This window comes from Scyliorhinus torazame, chromosome 15 (genome assembly GCF_047496885.1).
Source record: "Scyliorhinus torazame isolate Kashiwa2021f chromosome 15, sScyTor2.1, whole genome shotgun sequence".
Taxonomy (NCBI): Eukaryota; Metazoa; Chordata; class Chondrichthyes; order Carcharhiniformes; family Scyliorhinidae; genus Scyliorhinus; species Scyliorhinus torazame.
In genome coordinates, this window is record NC_092721.1 from 106,022,564 (window position 1) to 106,043,584 (window position 21,021).

The window sequence follows — 21,021 nt, forward strand, 5'->3', positions numbered from 1 at the left end:
TCACATTCTCTCTCACTTTACCGGTTGCCGATGGCGGTCGAGTTGAAGCTGCCGCTTCTGGCGGTCACCATAGCGACTGCGGCCCTGGCCCAGTCCCCCGGAACCTCGGCGTTTGTCTCCCGCTCTCAGCCCGGAGCTCTGGCCACCCAGTCGGTCTCCGGCCAATTTGATTATGAGACTCGGTATTTCCAGCAGAAGGTAGGGGGGGGGGGGGGGGGGGGCGGTTAAACCGGGAGGCTCCGAATGGCCCTAACTGAGACAATGACAGAAGAGGGGCTGCTGAAAGACTCAGAAGCTGTGGCAGCGTTAACTCGGGTTCTCCCTCCTTACAGATGCTGCCAGTCAGTCTCTGATTTCCTTCAGATTGCAGCATCCAGCTGTATTTTGCTGACTCGCCAATGTGCAGACGGCCAGTTAAGTTTAACTGGAAATCTGCGCGCCAGGCAGGACAGCAAAGCCGGATCGCGAACATCCTCATTTCTTAAAGTTGTGCAAGCTCCTGGTTTCACAGGATAAGTTTCATCGCGGAACTGAGATGAACCATGTCTGTGCCTCGCACTCCGGAAGCTGCCTTCCCTCTTCATTGATTTCCAATTGCTAATTGTTGCTTTTAGTCTGTGACCGAGTCTCATTCTCTTTTATTTGTATAATATCCTCCTTCAATTTATAGTTAAACTAAAATGAGTACCATGGAAGAGTGAATTTGCTTCAAGTTGTTTGTAAAGGCTGCATGCAACAACAATAAATTGCAAATTCAGCCATTGTGAAAACTGAACTTCAGGGTTAAAGCGTTTACTTCTTGGAGTCACAAAGAAACAACACGATGGTGGTGATGATTTATTCTTCCTCTCATCTAAACCGGTTCCGCTTTTTGCCTCTTTACCGTAGCGACACTTAGATTTATGACCTCGGGAAAGATCAAGCGGATTCTCTTTGCTCCGTGGCATTTTATGTTAAATAACCCAGTGTGCTCTGATGCAATGAGAACTATGTGGGCAGCCCGTTTAGGGAGGTGGTCACTTCGCAGGTTAGGAGAGTACAGGTAGAGAGGGAATAGGCGACTGACTGGCAGACAGTCTGAGACGTTTTGAGGGGCAAATTGGCTGAGGTAACTGGAAAATACATGAAAAGGTATGGATGTATACAGACCAATGGATAGTCTTTAAAGCATTATTACATAATTTACAGCAATTATACATTCATTTAAGGCACAAAACTTAATTGTGGCAAACAAATGACGTTAAGGATCCTGTAGAATTAAAATAAAGACCTATATCTGAAGATTGGGAGGAATTTAGAATACAAAAAATGAGGATGAAGAAACTGACAAAGAAAGGGAGAATACAATATGAATGTAAACTAACATAAAGCACAAACAATGGACTGTAAAAGTTTCTATACGTATCTAAAAAGAAAGCTTATAGCCAAGACAAATGTGCATCCATTGCAGGCAAAATCAGGGGAATTTATAAAGGGAAATAGAGAAGTGGAAGAGAAGTCAGTCTTCACTGAGGAAATACAAGAAAACTCCCTGAATTAACGGTACAATGACTATGGAGAATGAGGAATTGAAGGAAATTAGTAGCAACGTTATACTAGAGAAATTAATGGGACTGAAGGTTGGTAAGTCACTGGGATCTAATATTCTATATTCCAGAGTATTGAAAGAAGTATAGAGTTAGTGGATACGTGTTGATCATCTTCGAAAATTCTATTCATTCTGGCCCATTTCCTGCAGATTGGAAGGTAGCATATGTCACCTGACTATTTAAGGAGGGAGAGAGAACACTGGGAACTACAGATCATTTAGCTTTAGATCAGTTGGAGGCAAAATACAAGAATTCATTCGAAAGAATGTGATAAATGGACAATTGGATAATAATGATCTTATTGGACATAGTCAACATGGATTTTTGAATGCGTAATCATGTTTGAAAAATCTGTTGCCACTTTTGGGGATGTTACAAACAGAATTTTAAATATTTTTATTGTTTAAATTTAGAGTATCCAATTCTTTTTTTCAATTGAGGGGCAATTTAGCGTGGCCAATCTACCTACCCTGCACATATTTGAGCTGTGGGGGTGAGACTCACGCATACACAGGGAGAATGTTCAAACTGCACATGGACAGTGACCCAGGACCGGATCAAACCTGGGTCCTCGGTGGCGTGAGGCAGCAGACTAACAGAATTTATAAAGAGGGTTTGGCAGGCATAGTGTACTTGGATTTTCAGAAGGCTTTTGATAAAGACCCCACTGGAGATTGGTTAGTAAAATTAAATCACATGGGATAGGAAGTAATATACTGGCATAGGTTAAGGCTTGGTTAACAGATAGAAAACCAAGAATAGGACTAATCGGGACATTCTCATGTTGGCAGGCTATGAATAGTGGGTTATGGCAAGGATCAATAAGTACAGGGTTCACTGGCAGCATGGTGGTGCAGTGGTTAGCACTGCTGCCTCAGGGTGCCAAGGACCCGGTTCGAACTCGGTCCCGGGTCACTGTCCATGTGGAGTTTGCACATTCTTCCTGCGTCTCCGTGGGTCTTACCCCCACAACCCAAAAAGTCGTGCAGCATAGGTGAATTGGCCACGTTAAATTACCCCTTGATTGAAAAAAAGAATTGGGTACTATAGATTTCTAAAAAAAAAGTTTGGGGTTCCAGCTGTTCACAATATTTATCAATGATTTGGATGTGGGAACAAATATAGGGCTGAATTCTCCGCTATCGGGATTGTCTGTTTTGCCGGCAGCCCGGGGTTGCTGCACAATGGGAAACCCCATTGACCAGCCGGCGAAATGGAGAATCCCGATGGTGTGTTGCACCAGAAATCTGGTGCGGCGGGCCGGAAAAACCCACCCAAAATGTCTAACTTTGCGGGTCACACAACGTTAGTGAGAATGATTTTGTGAGGAAGATGCAAAGCAGCTAATAGAGGATTTGGACAGACGTAGTGGTCAAGAACTTGGCAGATAGATGTTAAAAAATGTGAGGTTATCCATTTTGGTAGGGGGAAAACTCTGCCGGTTGGAGCCATACCTGGCACAAAGGAAGATGGTTATGGTGTTTGAAGGTCAATCATCTCAACTCCAGAACATCACTGCAGGTTCCTCAGGGAAGTGTTGTAGACCCAACCATCTTCAGTTGCTTCATCGATGACCTCCCTTCCATCATAAGGTCAGAAGTGGGGACGTTTGCGGATGACTGCACAATGTTCAGCACCATTCGTGACTCCTCAGATAATGAAGCAGCCCATATCCAAATGCAGCAAGACCTGAACAATATCCAGGCTTAGGCTGGCAAGTGGCAAGTTACATTTGCGCCACACAAGTACCAGGCAATGACCATCTCCGACAAGAGAGGATCTAACCATTGCCCCTTGACGTTCAATGGCAGTACACAATCAACATCCTGGGGGTTGCCATTGATCAGAAACTGAACTGGACTACCCACATTAATACTGTGGCTACCAGGGCAGGTCAAAGGCCAGGAATCCTACGGCAAGTAACTCACCTTCTGACCCCCCAAAGCCTGCCCACTATCTACAAGGCACAAGTCCGGAGTGTAATGGAATACTCTCCACTTACCTGGATGAGTGCAGCTCCAACAAAACTCAAGAAGCTTGACACCATCCAAGACAAAGCAGCCGGCTTGTTTGCTCCTCCTTCCACAAACATTCAAACCTTCCACCACCGATGAACATGGCAACCATGTGTACCATCTACAAGATGCACTGCCGTAACTCACCAAGGTTCCTTAGACAACACCTTCCAAACCCACGACCACTACCATCTAGAAGGACAAGAGCAGCAGGTACCTGGGAACCCCACCACCTGGAGGTTCCCCTTCAAGTCACTCACCACCCTGACTTGGAAATATATCACCGCTCCTTCACTGTCGTTGGGTCAAAATCATGGAACTCACTCTCTAACAGCACAGTGGGTGTACCTACAACTCAAGGACTGCAGCGGTTCAAGAAGACAACTTGCCACCATCTTCTGAAGGGCAACTAGGGATGGGCAATAAATGCTGGCCTAACCAGCGACGCCCCCATCCCGTAAATGAAAAAAACAGATGGAAAGGGTATTTCTCAACAGTCAAGAGGTTAGAACGTGTGGATGCACAATGTGACCTTGGTGTCCTCATCAATAAGCCACTGAAAGCAAACATGCAGGTGCAGTAAGCAATTAGGAAAGGTAATGGTACTTTAGCTTTTATCATAAGAGGATTTGAGTACAAGATAGCAAAGTTTTGCTTCAAAACCTTGGTTAGACTGCACCTGGAGTACCGTGAATGATGAGGAGAAATAGTTTTAGCAATAGGGTTGTGAATACCTTTGGAATACCTTATCCCAGAGGTCTGTGGTAATTCAGTCATTGAGTACGTTTAAAGTAGAGATTGACAGATTTCTAAACACCACTGACATAAAGGGATATGGGGGAAAAAAGCATTGAAGAGGATGATCAGCCATAATTGTGTTGAATGGCAGAGCAAGCCCGATGGACTAAATGACCTACTCCTGCTCCTATGTTCCTAAGTCTGTTAATGACCCTAAAAGATTTTGGCAGCACATTACACTTGGAATGACATTGTAATAATAGATATGGGTTTCATCCTCTAAGTTTGTCATCTAATGAGTGCCAGATGTAGAAATATGACTTCATTTTTCATTTCCGGGTTTTAGAATTTTAAAAAATCCTTATGCTGCAGAAGTATTTGCTAATCAATATCTCAGCTATCATACTTAGTCTTTTGCTTAAGCTTTGCCTCCTTATTTGAGATTTTATTCTGTAATTCCCTGGAAGGGTCTGTGGGGCAGACGGGGTTTATTACAAACTAACTACATCATTGACATTTTTTCATCGATGGAAGAAGATATTGCCAAGGTTGCTTTCGGTGTTGCCAAGATGCTTTAGCCACTGATTGTTATGGTGGTGCATTCCAGTCCAGGGGTGATGTCACAATTTTCTTCTGTTTTTGGCCAGTAACTCCCAGATGTGAAAATCGATGTTTAGGCCTTCATGAAACGTTTGCAAGCATCCTTGGAACGGAGCTTTGGGCGTCTTACTGATCTCAGAACTCCGGCTACATCATCAGCAATACAGAAAATGAATGCTTGGGTGTCTGTCCATTTTCCATCCAGAGAAGGTGCCTGAGCCAGTGAAGTTGCTTCTGCCTCCCCCTCCAAGAAAAAAAAATTACCATCAACTTCAAGATGGTTTCATTTTTCACCTTTGCACTATCCTTTAAGGAATGCACACAGTAAATATACTTGTTCGTTTAAAAGAAACAACACACGCAAACAGGTATAATAATATAGTCCATTTTTTTCCCGTTCTTCTTCCTCCAACTGAAATTCTTCATGATTGACAGTCTCTTTGAAAAAGAAGGTATCTGCACGATCTGTCCATTGCTCTACACCTCGGCATTTCTCTTTAAAGTCAGATAATTTAGTTCAATCTGATCATAGATTCCCTTTGCAATTCTCCAACACAGGAGCATTGGTTATCACAGTTTTCAGGCAGTCAAATGCCTGTTGAAAGTCCACTGTCCATTGAAATTTTCGACGTTTCTTAAGCAAGTCCATCCGTGGAGCAATCACGCTACAAAACCTTTGCACAAATGTTTGATCAAATCCACTCGTGCCAAGAAAGTGCATTATTTCCCTTTGTCTCGAGGGTATCGAAAAGTCCAAATTTACTTTTGGCGAGGTTTATCACCAAATCCACCTCCTGAAGTCGATTGAATAACTCCATCAGATCTTTTAAATGGTCTTTCCATGTCTGCTGAAAATTACCAGATCGTCGATGTATACCGCACAATTGGGTAATCCTGAAACAACTTTGTTAGTTAACCATTGAAATATGGCTGGGGTGTTTTTCATGCCAAATGGCATAACTTTGAATTGGTATATACCATCTGGAGTCACAAAAGCTGAAATCTCCTTCGCCCTTTCGGCCAAAGGTACCTGCCAGTAACCTTTAAGTAAATCCAGTTTGGAAATAAAAACTGATTGTCCCACTTTCTCAATGCAATCCTCCAAATGTGGGATAGGAGAAGAGTACGTTCTTGTAACTGCATTAACCTTTCTATAGTCCACACACAACCATTGGGTACCATCTGGTTTTGGTACCATCACTATGGGTGAGCTCCATTGGCTGCAACCCACTTCAATTATGCCATTTTTAAGCATACTCTCAATCTCTTTGTTAACCTGTGCCAATTTTAAAGGGTTAAATCTATATGGATGTTGTTTGATTGGAACAGCATTTCCCACATCTGCATCATGTATAGCCATTTTAGTACTTCCCAATTTAGCTTCACAAACTTGCCCATGTGATATCAATAACTCTTTCAGGTCAGTCCGTTTTTCTTCTGGAAGATAACTCAACAATTTATCCCAATTTTTAAGAACATCCTCATTTTCCAATTTAATTTGAGGTATGTCAAATTCACAGTCATCTGGATTTGGTTCGTCACTTTGAGTTAGAATCATTAAAACCTCCTTTTTCTCTCCTTCCCTTTCAAAGTACCTTTCAAGCATATTCACATGACACACTCGGTGAGTCTTCCTTCTATCTTTTTTACCACATAATTCACCTCACTTAATTTCCTTTCAACCTGATAAGATCCACAAAACCTAGCTTTTAAAGGTTCACCTACCACTGGTAACAACACTAAAACTTTATCTCCACTGGCAAAACTACGAACTTTGGATTTCTTGTCTGCTACCGGTTTCATCACATTTTGTTCAACTTCCAAATGTTGTCTAGCCAATTCACCCGCTCTATTTAATCGTTCCCTAAAATTTGACGCGTAATCCAATCATGTAATTTCCGATTTCTCAGCCACCAATTTTTCCTTAATCAATTTAAGTGGTCGTCTTACCTCATGACCAAAAATTAGTTCAAAATGACTAAATTTGGTTGACTCATTAGGTGCATTCCTAATTGCAAATAGTACGAATGGAATTCCTTTATCCTAATCCTCTGGATAATCTTGACAATAAGCTCTCAACATTGTCTTTAATGTCTGATGCCACCTTTCTAATGCTCCCTGCGATTCTGGATGGTACGCAGTTCATTTAAATTGTTTTATTCCTAAGCTATCCATAACTTCTTCGAATAACTTTGAGGTAAAATTTGATCCTTGATCTGATTGTATTTCTGCGGGTATTCTAGTAAAGAATTTAAGTAACTCCACAATCTTTTTAGCTGTAATATTACGTACTGGAATGGCCTCTGGAAACCTAGTAGACACATCCATTACAGTCAAAAGATATTGATTCCCACTTTTTGTTTTAGGAAGCGGTCCTACGCAATCGATTAGGACCCTTGTAAAAGGTTCCTCAAATACTGGAATGGGTATTAAGGGTGTTTTATCACTGCTTGAGGTTTCCCCATCACTTGACATCTGTGACATGATTGACAAAATTTAACTACATCTTTATGTAGTCCAGGCCAATAAAAATGTTTCTGGATTTTAGCTTGAGTTTTCCTTATCCCCAAATGACCTCCCACTTGTACCTCATGTGCAACTCGCAACACCTCCTTTCTATACCCTATCGGCAATACTACTTGATGAACCTCTGCCCACTTTTCATCCGCCTGCATATGTAAATGTCTCCATTTTCTCATCAAGACATCATGTTTACAGTAATAACACTCTGGTATACACTCAGATTCCTCTTCCGTATATGCTTTCTGATACATCTGTTTCATTTCTATATCTTTGTGTTGTAACTCCGCTAATTTTCCTGAACTAAAAATATCCGCCTCATCCTCCACCTGTTCTTGTTCTTTATCAACCATCTGATCAAAAATCGTTTCTGATAATTGCACTTCAACTTCATCTTCACTCTTTGATTTCCCCTCTTGTCTTAACCTGTGACTTTGCGACCTTGTTACTCCATAATCCAGAAAAATCCCAGGATATTCGTCCTTCAACACTTCAGTTGTCTGATTTTCCACTGGCTTATCAACCGCAATAGGCATAACTCCCACCTGCCATCCAGCTATATCATTACACAAGATAAACTGTATTCCTGGACAAGATATTTTCTCTATTACTTCTACTACCACTTCACCACTCTTCACTGGACTTCACCTCACCTTATATAATGGAACGCTACTCCTCTCACCCTGAATTCCACATATTACCACCTTTTCCTGCAACATTCTTCCCAAACTACATAACTCCTCAGCTCTTACCATTAAAGATTAACTAGCTCCCGTATCTCTTAAAATTGTGACTTCTTTACCTGCTCCTCCTGATACACATGAGTAAACTTTACCCACACAAGTAAATTCTTCAAAGACATCTGCCACCTTCTTATCAATCACCTCTTGAACAGTCTGTGCAATCTTTTGCACCTCCTTCGCTTCCCTTGGGCTTTCCTTTACCTCGAACAAACCCCACTGTCTTATCCTGTTTTACCACACCAGCCTTCCCAGTGTTTTTCTTCAACCACCAACACTGTGACTTTACATGGCCTAATTTATTACAATGAAAACATTTGACACTTTTCATTTCTTTTCCATCCTCCTAGATTTCTTTTTTAATCTGAGGTACACTCTCCTTAACATCCCCCATCAGATCACCTTTACCTCTACCACTTGAGTATTTCTCATGTCCCCAGTTTCTATCCCTCACAGGCTGAAACTGATGTCGGAAACCAAGTTTTGATTTATGAACGAATTCATAATCATCTGCCATTTCTGCTGCTAACCTCGCAGTTTTAACCCTCTGCTCTTCCACATGAATTTTCACTACACCAGGAATTGAATTTTTAAACGCCTCCAAAATTATAATTTCTCTGAGAGCTTCATACGTTTGATCTATTTTCAAAGCCCTTATCCACCTATCAAAATTACTCTGTTTGATCCATTCAAACTCCATGTATGTTTGACCAAATTCTTCCCTCAAATTTCTAAACCTTTGTCTGTAAGCTTCAGGCACGAGTTCATATGCACCTAAGATGGATTTTTTTCACCTCCTCATACGTCCCAAATACCTCCTCCGGTTGTGATGCAAAGACTTCACTAGCTCTACCTACCAGCTTTGTTTGAATCAGTAATACCCACACGTCCTGTGGCCATTTCATTTGTTTTGCTACCTTCTCAAATGAAATGAAAAAGGCTTCTACTTCCTTCTCGTCAAACCTTGGCAATGCTTGGACATATTTAAATAGATCCCCACCAAGCCTTCGACTTTGACACTCTTTCTCACAATCCTCATCACTATCATCCAACTGTACGTTTCCCTTCACGTCTGCCAATTTTAACTGACTGTCATGTTTCATGGCCATTTTCTGAAGTTCAAACTCTCTCTCTTTATCTTTTTTCCTGATCTGTATCTCCCTTTCTCTTTCTTTTTGTTCTGCCAGGGCTATTCTTTCTTTTCTCTGTTCTTCTCTCTCCTTTTCTTTTTCCTCTCTCTTTCGTATTCAAGCTGCTTTAATTCTTTCACATGTTCCATTTGTTTAATTTGCAACTGAATTTGTGCCATTTCCAATGAGTCAAACTGCACCTCAGGCAACTTTAAATGCTTAGCCACCGCCATAATTACCTCATCTTTTCGCATTTTGTCAGGTAAGGTTAACTACAGTATTTTTGCCAAATCTAACAGTCTGCTTTTAGTCTCTGTCCGTAAGGTACTGCGTGTGACCGTCTCCACCCCCAAAAACTCTGAGCCTCTGAAAGAGCCATTGTCCATAACATACTCCCCACTTAAACTAAAATACCACACCTGAAAAGCAACCACAATATGCAAACCCCTCACTGTCTTTAAGTTCACTAAGCCAATCCAATAGGTAGATTTTTATCCCGGACGAGCCCCCAGTTGTTACGGGCCAGGGTTTAGAGAATCCCAAAGTGTATCATGGAGTTCACTTGACCCACAACTTTTAATAGATTGTGGTATGGGGAGCACATGGCTCACTCTACAGGTATGGTACAGCAGAAAATGGACCAGTGGTTTTTAAAACAAAACAATGTTGATTCTATGAACTCAAGTTAACCTTTTTAAAAACAAACAGTGAATATCTTAGCAACCAGTAAATCAAATACACCCCCCTCCCAAATAACCTGTATGCTGTCCTTTTTATCATCCAAAAGATTTAACAAATCTTCAGACAGGAACACAGTAGGGTTTACATTCAAGACTGAAAACATTTATAATTCTTCTGAATTCACCAAATTATTAAGAGATAGTCCTTCATGGCAGAGATCAACAGCAGCTCCCTGAAAAACACAGACACACCCAAGCTCTTCTCAAACTGAAACTAAAAAAAAGCAGAACTGGAGCTCAGCTCCACCCACACTCTGACATCACTCCAGTAACATGAGCAGCTCCATTTCTTAAAGGTACATTTCTTAAACACTCATTTCTTAAAGGGTACTCTCACATGACACTAGTGTGGCATTATCATCATACATACTAACAAATCAAGCTAATATTTTTCATTTAACAGGCTGACTCAAGAAACAACAATGTATTGTTTTTTCAGATTTATGTGGACTGAGATAAATAAACAAAAGATAGAGACATTTACACTTCAGGATTCTTTTCACATTTATACAAGTTTTAAGTCTTACTGCCCATAGCAAGAGCCAGTCCACCTTGAAAACTTACTGTAGCCTTCTCAATAAACCAGTGTATTACACCCTTCATTTGTTGGATGTGGGCAGATGGCAATGGGTTGTCATTGTGGTCTTCAGAATGTCCTTTTAATTCAAAAGTCTTACATTGACCAGCCTCAAAAATGGTGCAAAGCGATAGTGTTTGGGTTTTAATTTGACTTCCAAATTGTGAGTCTCCCGGTAAGATTGTCAGATTTGGCATGTCTGATTTAAATGCGAACTGAAGAACCAAAGTCTGTTGCCGACTTTATTGATGAGTGTTTTTTGTACTCGTAGCAGTTAGTACTAAGTTGAAATTATATATAATAGGACAATGAGTGCCATTAACCTTCATACTGGCTCAATGGACACAGTTGGGTTATGCAGACTGTTAGCGTTTGGTTACAATAGCTTAAGTGATGAAGCAAGAGCAATCAACACCTCTGTCATAATAGATTGAAAGAGTTGAATCCGACTTCCGGTTGCGGCTATGCCTAGGTAGGTAGCACGTCCGGCAGCTCCCGCCGAGAACGGACTTTTGGGCTCCCTAGAGGGGCCCCAACGGCAATTGTTCGACGGCTTCCAGTGTGGGAAGGTGACAGCAGGGTCCCCCCGACATTATATGGATTGGACCAGGCGTGGAGCGGTGAAAAAAGTGATCTTGGAGCAGCGAAAAGTGAGAGGGAGGAAAATCAAGATGGCGGCGGGTGGAGACCAAGCAGCATGGGCGCTGTGGTCGCAGGAGCAGCAGGGGTTTCTCAGACGCTGCTTTGAGGAGCTGAAAACCGAAATGCTGGCGCCAATGAAGGCTGCGATTGAGAAACTAGTGGAGACCCAGAAGGCCCAGGGGGCGGCAATCCGGGAGGTGCGACAAAAAGCCTTGGAGAACAAGGATGAGATCTTGGGCCTGGTGGTGAAAGTGGAGGCACACGAGGTGCTGCACAAGAGGTGGGCGGAAAGATTTGAGGACCTGGAGAATAGGTTGAGGGGGAAGAATCTTCGGATTCTGGGTCTCCCGGGACATATATGAGCACGATGCTCAATTCGCTGATGGGTGCGGGAGCCTTCGCAAGCCTTCCCGAGCCCCCTGGAGTTAGATGGGGCTCACCGGGTCCTGGCGAGGAGACCCAAGGCCAACGAGCCGCCAAGGGCTGTAGTGGTGAGGTTTCACCGCTTTATGGACAGAGTGTGTTTTGCGATGGGCCAAGAAAGAGCGGAGCAGCTGGTGGGAGAACACGGAGATCCGAATTTTCCAGGACTGGAGCGCGGAGGTGGCCAAGAAGAGAGCTGGCTTTAACCGGGCTAAGGCGGTGCTACATCGGAAGGGGATGAAGTTCGGAATCCTGCAGCCAGCGCGATTGTGGGTCACATTCCAAGATCGGCACCACTATTTCGAAACGCCCGAGGAGGCTTGGAGCTTCATACAGGCAGAAAAGTTGGACTCAAATTGAGAGACTGGGGTTGTGGGGGGATGTCTGCAGTATAATATATATATTATATATATATATATGGTTTTAACTGCGTGTGGGAATGTTCGGTTGGTTGGGTGCTGGATGGGGATGGGTGAAGGGATTTGATGGAGAGGCTGTGGGAGAGTGTGGGCGCCAGAGGTAGAGGGAGGGGAGGCCCGGGGAAGGGGGAATTGAGATAAGGCCGCAAAAAGAGCTGCGCCAGAGGGGGTGGGGCCGGCCCAGGAAGGCGCGGGCTTTTTCCCGCGCTAGGGATGGAAGGCGGTGGAGGAGCGCACACTGACTGAGGGGGAGGGGGGATTCCAACACTGGGGGGTCGATGGGAAAGCGGGAGAGGCCGGGGTCAGCAGGAGTCAGCTGACTTACGGGAGTGTTATGGGGGGAGCAAAAGAGCTAGATACGGATCTAGCGGGGGAGGGGGGGGGTTTAGGGTTGCTGCTGCATTGGCCAATGGGGAACTGGAAATAGGAGAGGTGGTTGGGGCGGGGGTCCGCCGTCTTGGGGACTGGAGGGTGCGGGAGTCGCGGGCACGTGACTGGCCTAAAAAAGGAGATGGCTAGTCGGCGGGGGGGGGGGGGGGAGAGAGGTGAGAATCTCCCCAATCCGGCTGATAACTTGGAATGTGAGGGGCCTGAATGGACCGATCAAGAGGGCCCGGTTGTTCGCGCGCTTAAAAGGACTGAAGGCAGACGTGGTCATGCTTCAGGAGACACATTTGTAGGTGGCAGACCAGGTTAGGTTGAGAAAGGGATGGGTAGGACAGGTATTCCACTCGGGGTTGGACGCAAAGAACAGAGGGGTTTCAATACTGGTGGGGAAGCGGGTGTCGTTTGAGGCCAAGAATATTGTAATGGATAATGGAGGTCGATACGTGATGGTGAGCGGTAGGTTGCAGGGGGTGTGAGTGGTACTGGTAAACGTATATGCCCCGAACTGGGATGATGCCGGATTTATGAAGCGCATGCTGGGTCGGATTCCGGACCTGGTGGCAGGAAGCTTGATAATGGGGGTGGATTTCAACACGGTGCTGGATCCAGCATTAGATTGCTCCAGATCCAGGACGGGGAAGAGGCCGGCTGCGGCCAAGGTGCTTAGAGGATTTATGGATCAGATGGGGGGAGTGGATCCATGGAGGTTTACCTAGGGAATTCTCATTCTTTTCCCATGTACATAGAGCTTACTCCCGGATAGATTTTTTTTGTTTTGAGTAGGGCGCTAATCCCGAAAGTGGAAGGAACAGAGTATTCGGCCATAGCCATCTTGGACCACGCCCCGCATTGGGTGAGCTAGAGTTAGGAGAGGAGAGGGACCAGTGCCCGCTGTGGTGTCTTGATGTGGGATTACTGGCGGATGAGGAGGTGTGTGGAAGGGTGCGGGGGTGCATTGAGAGATACTTGGAGGCCAATGACAACGGAGAGGTGCAAGTGGGGGTAGTCTGGGAGGCGTTGAAGGCGGTGGTCAGGGGAGAGTTAATCTCCATGAGGGCCCACAGGGAGAAGAGAGAGGGCAGGGAGAGGGAGAGGCTGGTGGGGGATATCTTAAGAGTGGACAGGAGATATGCAGAGGCCCCCTGAGGAGGGGCTACTTAGGGAGCGGCGAAGTCTCCAGACGGAGTTTGATCTGTTGACCACAGGGAAAGCAGAGGCACAGTGGAGGAAAGCACAGGGGCGACGTACAAGTATGGGGAGAAGGCGAGCCAGATGCTGGCACACCAGCTTCGTAAGAGGGAGGCAGCGAGGGAGATAGGTGGAGTTAAGGATAGCAGGGGAAATACGGTGCGGAGTGCGGTGAGAGTGAATGAGGTATTTAAGGACTTCTATGAGGAGCTGTATAGATCTGAGCCCCCAGCGGGGGAAGAGGGGATGCGACGATTTTTGGATCAACTGAGGTTCCCGAAGGTGGAGGAGCAGAAGGTGGCTGGTTTAGGGGCGCCAATTGGGTTGGAGGAGCTGATTAAAGGATTGGGGAACATGCAGGCGGGGAAGGCCCCGGGGCCTGATGGGTTCCCGGTTGAGTTTTATAGGAAGTGTGTGGACCTGCTAGGCCCGTTGTTAGTAAGGACTTTCAATGAGACAAGGGAGGGGGGGACCCTGCCCCCGACAATGTCCGGGGCGCTGATCTCGCTGATTCTGAAGAGGGAGAAGGACCCACTGCAATGTGGGTCGTATAGACCGATATCGCTCCTCAATGTGGATGCTAAGTTGCTGGCAAAAGTGCTGGCCACGCGAATTGAGGACTGTGTCCCTGGGGTGATTCATGAGGACCAGACGGGATTTGTAAAGGGCAGGCAGCTAAACACCAATGTGCGGATGCTCCTCAACGTGATTATGATGCCATCGGTGGAGGGAGAGGCAGAGGTAGTGGCAGCTATGGACGCAGAGAAGGCCTTCGACCGGGTGGAGTGGGAGTATCTGTGGGAAGTGTTGCGGAGGTTTGGGTTCGGGGAGGTTTGGATTCGGGGAGGGGTTTATCAGGTGGGTCCGGCTCCTATATAGAGACCCGGTGGCGAGTATGACTACGAATCGGCGGAGGTCGGAGCACTTTCGGCTGTACCGAGGGACGAGGCAGGGATGCCCCCTGTCCCCCTTGTTCGCGTTGGCAATCGAGCCTTTGGCCATGGCACTAAGGGAGTCCAGGAAATGGAGGGGGTTGGTTCGAGAGGGTGAGGAACACCTGGTGTCACGGTATGCAGACGACCTGTTGCTGTACGTGGCAGATCCAGTGGAGGGAATGGTGGAGGTCATGTGGATCCTAAGGGAGTTTGGGGACTTTTCGGGCTATAAGCTTAATGTAGGGAAAAGTGAACTCTTTGTGGTGCATCCAGGGGACCCGGGAAGGGGGATAGACGACCTACCATTGAAGAGGCGGAAAGGAACTTTCGGTACTTAGGGATTCAGGTGGCAGGGAGCTGGGGGGCACTGCACAAGCTCAATTTGACGCGGTTGGTGGAGCAGATGGAGGAGGATTTCAAAAGATGGGATGTGCTGCCGCTCTCGTTAGCGGGCAGGGTACAGTCGGTTAAAATGATGGTCCTTCCGAGGTTTCTTTTTGTGTTCCAGTGCCTTCCCATTATGATTACCAAGGCCTTTTTAAAACGGGTAGGTAGGAGCATCATGGGTTTCGTGTGGGCAAATAAGACCCCAAGGGTAAAGACGGTGTTTCTGGAGCGTAGCAGGGACAGGGAGGGCTGGCGTTGCCGAATCTGTGTGGCTACTACTGGGCAGCCAACGTGGCGATGATCCGTAAGTGGGTAATAAAGGGAGAGGGGGCGGCGTGGAAGAGGTTGGAAATGGCGTCCTGCAGGGGCACGAGCCTGAGGGCGCTGGTGACGGCATTGCTGCCGCTCTCGCCGACAAGGTACACCATGAGCCCGGTGGTGGCGGCAACATTGAAGATCTGATGGCAGTGGAGACGGCATGGGGCGAGATGGGAGCCTCGGTTTGGTCCCCGATTAGGGAGAACCATCGGTTCATCCCGGGAAGGATGGATGGGGGGTTTCGGAGCTGGCATCGGGCAGGGATCAGAAGAATGGGGGACCTGTTTATAGACGGGACGTTTGCGAGCCTAGGGGCGCTGGAGGAGAAGTTTGGGCTACCCCTGGGAAATGCGTTCAGGTACATGCAAGTGAGGGCGTTTGTGAGGCGGCAGGTGAGGGAATTCCCGTTGCTCCCGGCACAGAGGATTCAGGACAGGGTGATTTTGGGTGCATGGGTTGGCGAGGGCAGGGTCTCGGCGATCTACCAGGAGCTGAAAGAAGAGGAGGAGGCTGTGGTAGAGGAGCTAAAGGGCAAGTGGGAGGAGGAGCTTGGGGAGGAGATAGATGAGGGTCTGTTGGCTGATGCCCTGATAGGGTTAATTCTTCCTCCTCTTGCGCCAGGCTCAGCCTAATATAATTCAAGGTTGTTCACAGAGCGCATATGACAGGGGCGAGGATGAGTAGGTTCTTTGGGGTGGAGGACAGGTGTGGGAGGTGCTCGGGGAGTCCGGCAAATCACGTCCACATGTTCTGGTCGTGCCCGGCACTGGAGGGGTTTTGGAGGGTCTTGCGAGGACTATGTCCAAGGTGGTGAAAGTCCAGGTCAAGCCGAGTTGGGGGTTGGCATTATTTGGGGTAACAGACGAGCCGGGAGTGCAGGAGGCGAAAGAGGCCGGTATCCTGGCCATTGCGTCCCTGTTAGCCCGGCGGAGGATCTTGTTATTATGACGGGACGCAAAGCCCCCCAGCGAGGAAGCCTGGATAAATGACATGGCAGAGTTGATTAAACTGGAGAGGATAAAGTTTGCCTTACGAGGGTCTGTACAGGGGTTCTTCAGGTGGTGGCAACCGATCCTAGACTATCTCACAGAGCGTTAGGAGGAGGTCAGCAGCAACAGCAACCCAGGGGGGGAGGGGGGGGTGCCTCTTTCGGGGGGGGGGGTATTTGGGCGGGGGGGGGGGGGTTCCCCAAGGGTACTGTTGAATGTTATATGGAGGGGTTAATATATGTGGGAGAAACCCAATATATATGTAGTTTATTATTTTTGAATGTGGGGTTTGTGTTCTTTCTTCCTTTTGTTATGGGGGGGGGGAGGGGTTTGTTTGTTATTAAAAATTGTTGGAAAAATATTTTTTAAAAAAAAAGAAAGAGTTGAATCCTACAGGTCTGTCATAAGTTTTGCATTCCAGTTGATGCAAAGTGACTTGAGATTGATATCATCACGAAACAGAACGTATCACTTAAGTGGACCAGGTATGACTCTGGAATTTAGAACTATTTTGGGAGAAGATTGTTTAATTGAAAGTTGGCGAGTATAAGATTGGAAAGTGTGGAGACAGTCTTTTTGAGACTTTTCTAGCCAGCCCATCCTTCGAGAGATTTTGTCGGCAGGATGTTCCCAAACCTTTGGCTTTAACATCTACACTCTACATGCTCAGGGCACCCTTTCTTATTGTCTTACAATACAGCAAAGCCTTTTGAAGAGCTATTTAACCCAATCATTTTCTTGTTATGATTTTTGCTGCCCAAATGGAAAACATGTGATCTACCAATCTGCCTTTCCACGGCAGTGTCTCTGAATCTGACGTCATTTATTTTTCTTACTCTTCGACCTTCATTAATACGTTGATATTTCAAAGATAGTGCGTGCCCTCTGCCCTAAGCAAGTAAAACACAATGGTATTGATACCCAGCTATCTTGTCTAAGATTTATGGACACTAGTTTCTTCCCTATCTCTATTTAGGTCGCTGAAATTCTACCAAGATGTTATCTTTTGGTTGTCATGCACCTCACTTTGCTTAAATTTCTGTTGCAGTTTGTCTTTGTTACCGTTTTAGGTCAATGAAACAAACCACAGTCTCTCACCATGTCACTGTTCAACCACTTCAACCAGGATATCATAAGCGGGGTTAAAATATACTTCAGTGTAAGCATTATTGCGTCAATATTAGTTTAAAAAATCTAATTTGCAATCAATTAGTCATAGTATTCAAGTTAGATCTTGTTAAATAGATAGAAAATCTGAAGTATGGATTTCTTTGATTCCACAAGAAAATGTTAAGAATCAGATACCAAGCAATTAAATTCCTGAATTCTTTTCTAAGCTGCCATTCATAAATCAAGAAGTGCTACAACACCCAAAAAACCCCAATCAAATCAGTGAAAGTTTCACTTTGTTATTGGCCGTTTTCCTTTGCTCGAATGATGTAAATGCTACTTCGGACTTCCGGGTGCGGCTATGCAGAGCTAGGTCGCATATTCGGCAGCTCCCGCTTGGAACGGACTTTTGGGCTCTTTTACAGGGCCCCCACGGCATTAGTTTGACATTTCCCGGTGTGGGAAGAAGGTTGCAGCATTCCCCTGACAGTGTCCTCCAGGAGTGTTGTGTCTTTTGGCTACCAGACCCGGCAGAAACAGTGAAAGATTTGGCTTGAGCTGCAGCAGTAGACGAGAGCCTCTTCCAGCATGCAGGCGGGGGAAGGGCAAGCTTAAAGCTGCAATCTGGCTTGACTCTATCAAAGGTGAATTCTAGCAGCAGAGGGAACAACTGTGAAAAGATCTACCAGGGCCATTGAAGAAGCAGGGACGAGGCTTCTGGTGGCGGCCATGGAGGAGTAGGTTGCGCATTCGGCAGCTCCCGTCTGGAGCCGACTCTCAGACCTTTTTCAGGAGTTTCCATAGACGTTTTGGGGCAGACTGGTGAAGCAAACACTGCCAACTTCTATGAAATGGACCATAAGTGGCTCTTAAACGTGATAATGATGCCATCGGAGGAGGGAGAGGAGGAGATAGTGGCAGCTATGGACGCGGAGAATGCCTTTGACCGAGTAGAGTGGGAGTACCTCTGGGAGGTGCTGCGTAGGTTTGGGTTCGGGGTAGGGTTTATCAATTGGGTTAAGCTCCTTTACAGAGCCCCGATGGCGAGTGTAGTGACGAACCGGCGAAGGTCGGAGCACTTTCGACTGTACCGAGGGACGAGGCAGGGGTGCCCCCTGTCCCCGCTGTTGTTCGCATTGGCGATCGAACCATTGGCCATGTCATTGCGGGAGTCTAATAAATGGAAGGGGGTGGTCCGAGGGGGAGAAGATCATCGGGTGTCGCTATATGCGGATGACCTGTTGCTGTACATGGCGGATCCAATGGAGGGGATGGTGGAGGTCATGCAGACTCTAAGGGAGTTTGGGGAGTTTTCGGGCTATAAGCTCAATGTAGGGAAGAGTGAGCTCTTTGTATTACAGGCGGGGGACCAAGAAAGAGGGACAGGGGACCTACCGCTCAGGAGGGCGGAGGGGAGCTTTCGGTATCTGGGGATCCAGATAGCCAGGAGTTGGGGGACCCTACATAAACTGAATCTGACGAGTTTGGTGGAGCAAATGGAGGAGGATTTCAAAAGATGGGACATGATACCGCTCTCGCTGGCGGGTAGAGTGCAGTCGGCCAAAATGGTGGTCCTTCCGAGGTTTCTGTTTGTGTTTCAGTGCCTTCCCATCGTGATCACTAAGGCCTTTTTTAAGAGAGTAGGCAGGAGTATTATGGGGTTTGTGTGGGCGAATAAGACCCCGAGAGTAAGGAGAGTGTTCCTGGAACGCAGTAGGGACCGAGGAGGGTTGGTGCTGCCAAACCTGGGGAGCTACTACTGGGCAGCAAATGTGGCGATGATCCGCAAGTGGGTTATGGAGGGAGAGGGGGCGGCATGGAAGAGGATGGAGATGGCGTCCTGTAAAGGAACGATCCTGGGGGCGTTGGTGACGGCACCGCTGCCGCTCTCGCCGACAAAGTATACCACGAGCCCGGTGGTGGCGGCAACGCTAAGGATCTGGGGCCAGTGGAGACGGCACCGGGGTGCAATGGGCGCATCGGTGTGGTCCCCGATCAGGGGTAACCACCGGTTTGTCCCGGGGAAGATGGACGGGGGGTTCCAGAGCTGGCATCAGGCGGGGATTGGAAGAATGGGGGACCTGTTCATCGACGGGACGTTTGCGAGCCTAGGGGCACTGGAGGAGAAGTTCGAGTTACCCCCGGGAAATGCCTTTAGATATATGCAGGTGAGGGCTTTTGTGAGGCGACAGGTGAGGGAATTCCCGTTGCTCCCGGCACAAGAAGTTCAAGACAGGGTGATCTCGGGTGTATGGGTCGGGGAGGGCAAGGTGTCGGAAATACACCAGGAGTTGAAAGAAGAGGGGGAAGCGCTGGTAGAAGAGTTGAAGTGTAAATGGGAGGAGGAGCTGGGGGAGGAAATCGAGGAAGGTCTGTGGGCTGATGCCCTCGGTAGGGTTAATTCCTCCTCCTCGTGTGCCAGGCTCAGCCTGATACAATTTAAGGTGGTCCACAGAGCGCACTTGACGGGGGCGAGGTTGAGTAGGTTCTTTGGGGTAGAGGACAGATGTGGAAGGTGCTCAGGGAGCCCGGCGAACCATGTCCATACGTTTTGGTCATGCCCGGCACTGGAGGGGTTCCGGAGAGGAGTCGCAGGAGCAATATCTCAGGTGGTGAAAGTCTGGGTCAAGCCAAGCTGGGGGCTAGCAATATTTGGAGTAGTGGACGAACCGGGAGTGCAGGAGGCGAAAGAGGCCGGCATTCTGGTCTTTGCGTCCCTAGTAGCCCGGCGAAGGATCTTGCTAATGTGGAAGGAGGCGAAGCCCCCCAGCCTGGAGGCCTGGATAAATGATATGGCTGGGTTCATAAAGTTGGAGAGGATTAAGTTCGCCTTGAGAGGGTCTGTGCAGGGGTTCTATAGGCGGTGGCAACCGTTCCTAGACTATCTCGCGGAGCGTTAGAGGAAGGTCGGTCAGCAGCAGCAGCAACCTTGGGGCGGGGTGGGGGGGTGGCGGGGGGTGGAGGGGACGTCCTGGGAGGGGGGGAAAGGGGGGACTGCCTGTGAGGGTGGATGAGCAAGAGATAATATGAAGGGTTGGGGAAACTGGCAAGTACGGATGAGGGCCAGTGTACAAAGCTGTGTAAATATATCATTTTGCCATGTATATATCTTGCTCTGCGTGATTTCTCGTTTTTTTTTGTTACAAGGGTGGGGGTTATTGTTTGTAAGGGAGAAAAATAGTGTTAAAAAACTTTAATAAATATATATTTTTAAAAAAGTAAATGCTACTTCTAATTCAATACGTGAAACATACACCTATACAGACTACACAATTCCAGAAAAAACGCACTTCTATATCAATAGAAAATTCATAATTTAGTGTTTGGAAGGTTTTCAGGAAGTTTCTCCAACAAGACTCATGTTTCTTTCTGGATCCTTGGCTTGACATAATGATTTCACCTGGGGATGTCCAGTCACTGTGCACTAATTCTGTATGTGATAATAATTATGATTTTGGCTGACTGTATAGTCCTGATATTAAAGCAAAGGAGAATTGGGTGAGATGTATAATGGGAGGTCAATCTGGCTTAGAATGGATAACTCAGTTAAAATTACGTCTGAGGTAGAGGGCGA

At 46.7% G+C, this 21,021-nt stretch overlaps 1 protein-coding gene across 1 annotated transcript in view; it reads left to right on the top strand.

Annotated features, from left to right (window-relative positions):
* Positions 1 to 21,021, top strand: part of prcp (prolylcarboxypeptidase (angiotensinase C)) — a 66,016-nt gene continuing 44,995 nt past the window's right edge. The window contains exon 1 of the mRNA XM_072476549.1: positions 1 to 198. Coding sequence (XP_072332650.1) covers positions 31 to 198 — 168 coding nt within the window. The 5' untranslated portion in view covers positions 1 to 30. The remainder of the gene's footprint in view (positions 199 to 21,021) is intronic.